The sequence below is a fragment of the Pteropus vampyrus genome, unplaced genomic scaffold, assembly GCF_000151845.1.
Source record: "Pteropus vampyrus isolate Shadow unplaced genomic scaffold, Pvam_2.0 Scaffold67, whole genome shotgun sequence".
NCBI classification, from domain to species: domain Eukaryota; kingdom Metazoa; phylum Chordata; class Mammalia; order Chiroptera; family Pteropodidae; genus Pteropus; species Pteropus vampyrus.
The window spans coordinates 3,575,881-3,577,706 of record NW_011888848.1 but is presented as its reverse complement, the minus strand read 5'-3'; the positions used below and the strand labels follow the sequence as shown (position 1 = coordinate 3,577,706).

The window sequence follows — 1,826 nt, the reverse complement described above, 5'->3', positions numbered from 1 at the left end:
TTTTATTTGAACAGTCCTTTAGTATAATACGTTTTACTCTGCCACAACAGAGCAATAATTGATTAAAATGGTTTCTAAATGATTTCCGCAGGATCAGGCACCAGAAGACTGCTAAATAGTAACAGCCCTCTCTCCCTGGCGGGCATATGCCCCTGCAAGCGCAGCCTTCGCTATCCTATGTGCTTGGAGTTGAATTGGCAGAGATAGAAGCAGTCTGCACGTTTCTTCTTCAAAATTCGACTGCAGAGCTAAACATTTCTTTCTGTTGGTTACAAAATAAAAAACATGCCTTTGCCAACTCTGCGGGAGAAGCAAACTCCCGGAGTTTGCCTTTGCTAATATGTCCAAGTCGTGCTGTGGTTTCACTAAATGCAGACGCTGCTCTGCTTGCTTCTGCCCCGTAAACCTCTCTGGTCTTGGACTTCTCCGCACTCCGGTGACAACTACGGCTCGCCCCTGCGGTCACCACCTGTTCGGGCGGAACCCGCTGAGCACGCACCTACGCCCCGGGCCCTTTTCCTCCCCGGCTCACCCTTTCCTGCTGAGCACCCTGCTTTCCTCGCCCAGGCCGGGCTTGCAACTTTCCTCCCAGTCTGGCGCTCGCCCCGCTTGGCTGGCCCCCAAGAGACGCTGCTTTCCCGCAGCGCCCCCGCCCGCGAGCTTCCAGCGGAGGGGCTAGGCGCCCTCACCCCTTGCCCGGGGCCAGGAGGGCTACGAGTGGAGCGCACGCGCGCCCCCCGCCCCTCCCCGCAGGCGGCGCGGCTCCCCCTGCAGCGCCTCCTTCGCGGGGAGGGAGCCGGAGGGGCTCCGGACGCTGCGCAGCAGACTTGCTCCGGCTGCGCGCCGCACAGCTCTTCTCCGAGGGAGGCAGCAGCAGCGGCGGCTGCCGCAGCTCCTCGGGGTTGTCGAGGAGGCGAGCGCGCCTCTCCTCCGCGCCCAGCACCCCAGCCTGGTCCCCGCGCGCAGCCGCGCAGCCGCCCGGGCCTCGCCTCCCGACATGGATTTCCTCCTGGCACTGGTGCTCGGGTCCTCGCTCTACCTGCCGGCGGCCGCCGAGTTCGACGGGAGGTGAGTGGGCCACGGGGCGCCCTCTCCGCCTCCTTTCCCACGCTAATCTCCCACGGTCCTAGGGCCCCTAGCCTGGAGCGATGGCGCTGTCGCAGAGGCGTCTCTCCGTCCAGAAGCTGGGCCACCGCATCGCCTCGGCGGGAGGAGAGCCGTCGAGCCGCTCTCACCAGCGCGACTCCCAGGCCGAGCCGGAGCTCGGAGACACAGCTCCCGGCTCGGGATCAGAGTCTGGGGAGACGGGAGGCTCGAGCCCGACATCTCGGCTCTGAGGGCCTGGGTCAGCCGTTAAGAGGAGGTGACGCGCGGGGCATCCCTTTGAGGGGAACCTGTAGGTCTTGATTTAGACGGCACTTCAGTGGGGAAACTTTCTGGTGGCCGTGGCCAAATCCGGGCTCGGAGCTGTCAGGGTCGCTCACACCAAGGGTGGCACTGGGCTTCCACGGGGCAATCGTCTGCCTCCCCACTTGATTTTCTTGAGGGAGGAGGACTCAAAATAAGGATTGACGTTGGGGGACGCTGTGTGTGTGTGTGTGTGTGTGTGTGTGTGTGTGTGTGTGTGTGTGAGCGCGCGCACACACAGCCCTGAGACCTCGGGCGAGCCTGACTTCGGCGTGCTCTGACAGGTTCCAACAACCAGGCTGCGTCTCCGCTGTCACTCAGCCCGTCCTCCCGCCGCGGCGCGCGGCGCCCTCTCCCCCGCCGCCGGGTGCGCTCGGCGAGTGTGAGTGAGTGAGCGAGCGAGCGAGCGTGTGTGTGTG

The 1,826-nt window shown here is 63.7% G+C and overlaps 1 protein-coding gene across 8 annotated transcripts in view; it reads left to right on the top strand.

Moving 5' to 3' along the window:
* The first annotated feature begins 777 nt into the window (after window positions 1–777).
* The window catches only part of NPNT (nephronectin), an 82,321-nt gene continuing 81,272 nt past the window's right edge, over window positions 778–1,826 (top strand). For 2 of the 8 annotated variants that reach the window (XM_011361474.2, XM_023531364.1), the window contains exon 1: window positions 790–1,068. In XM_011361474.2, the coding sequence (XP_011359776.1) occupies window positions 998–1,068 (71 nt within the window). In that variant the 5' untranslated portion in view covers window positions 790–997. Of the gene's footprint in view, window positions 1,069–1,826 lie in introns of all 8 variants that reach the window. The other 6 variants (XM_011361477.2, XM_011361476.2, XM_011361473.2 and 3 more) reach the window with 6 other exon arrangements.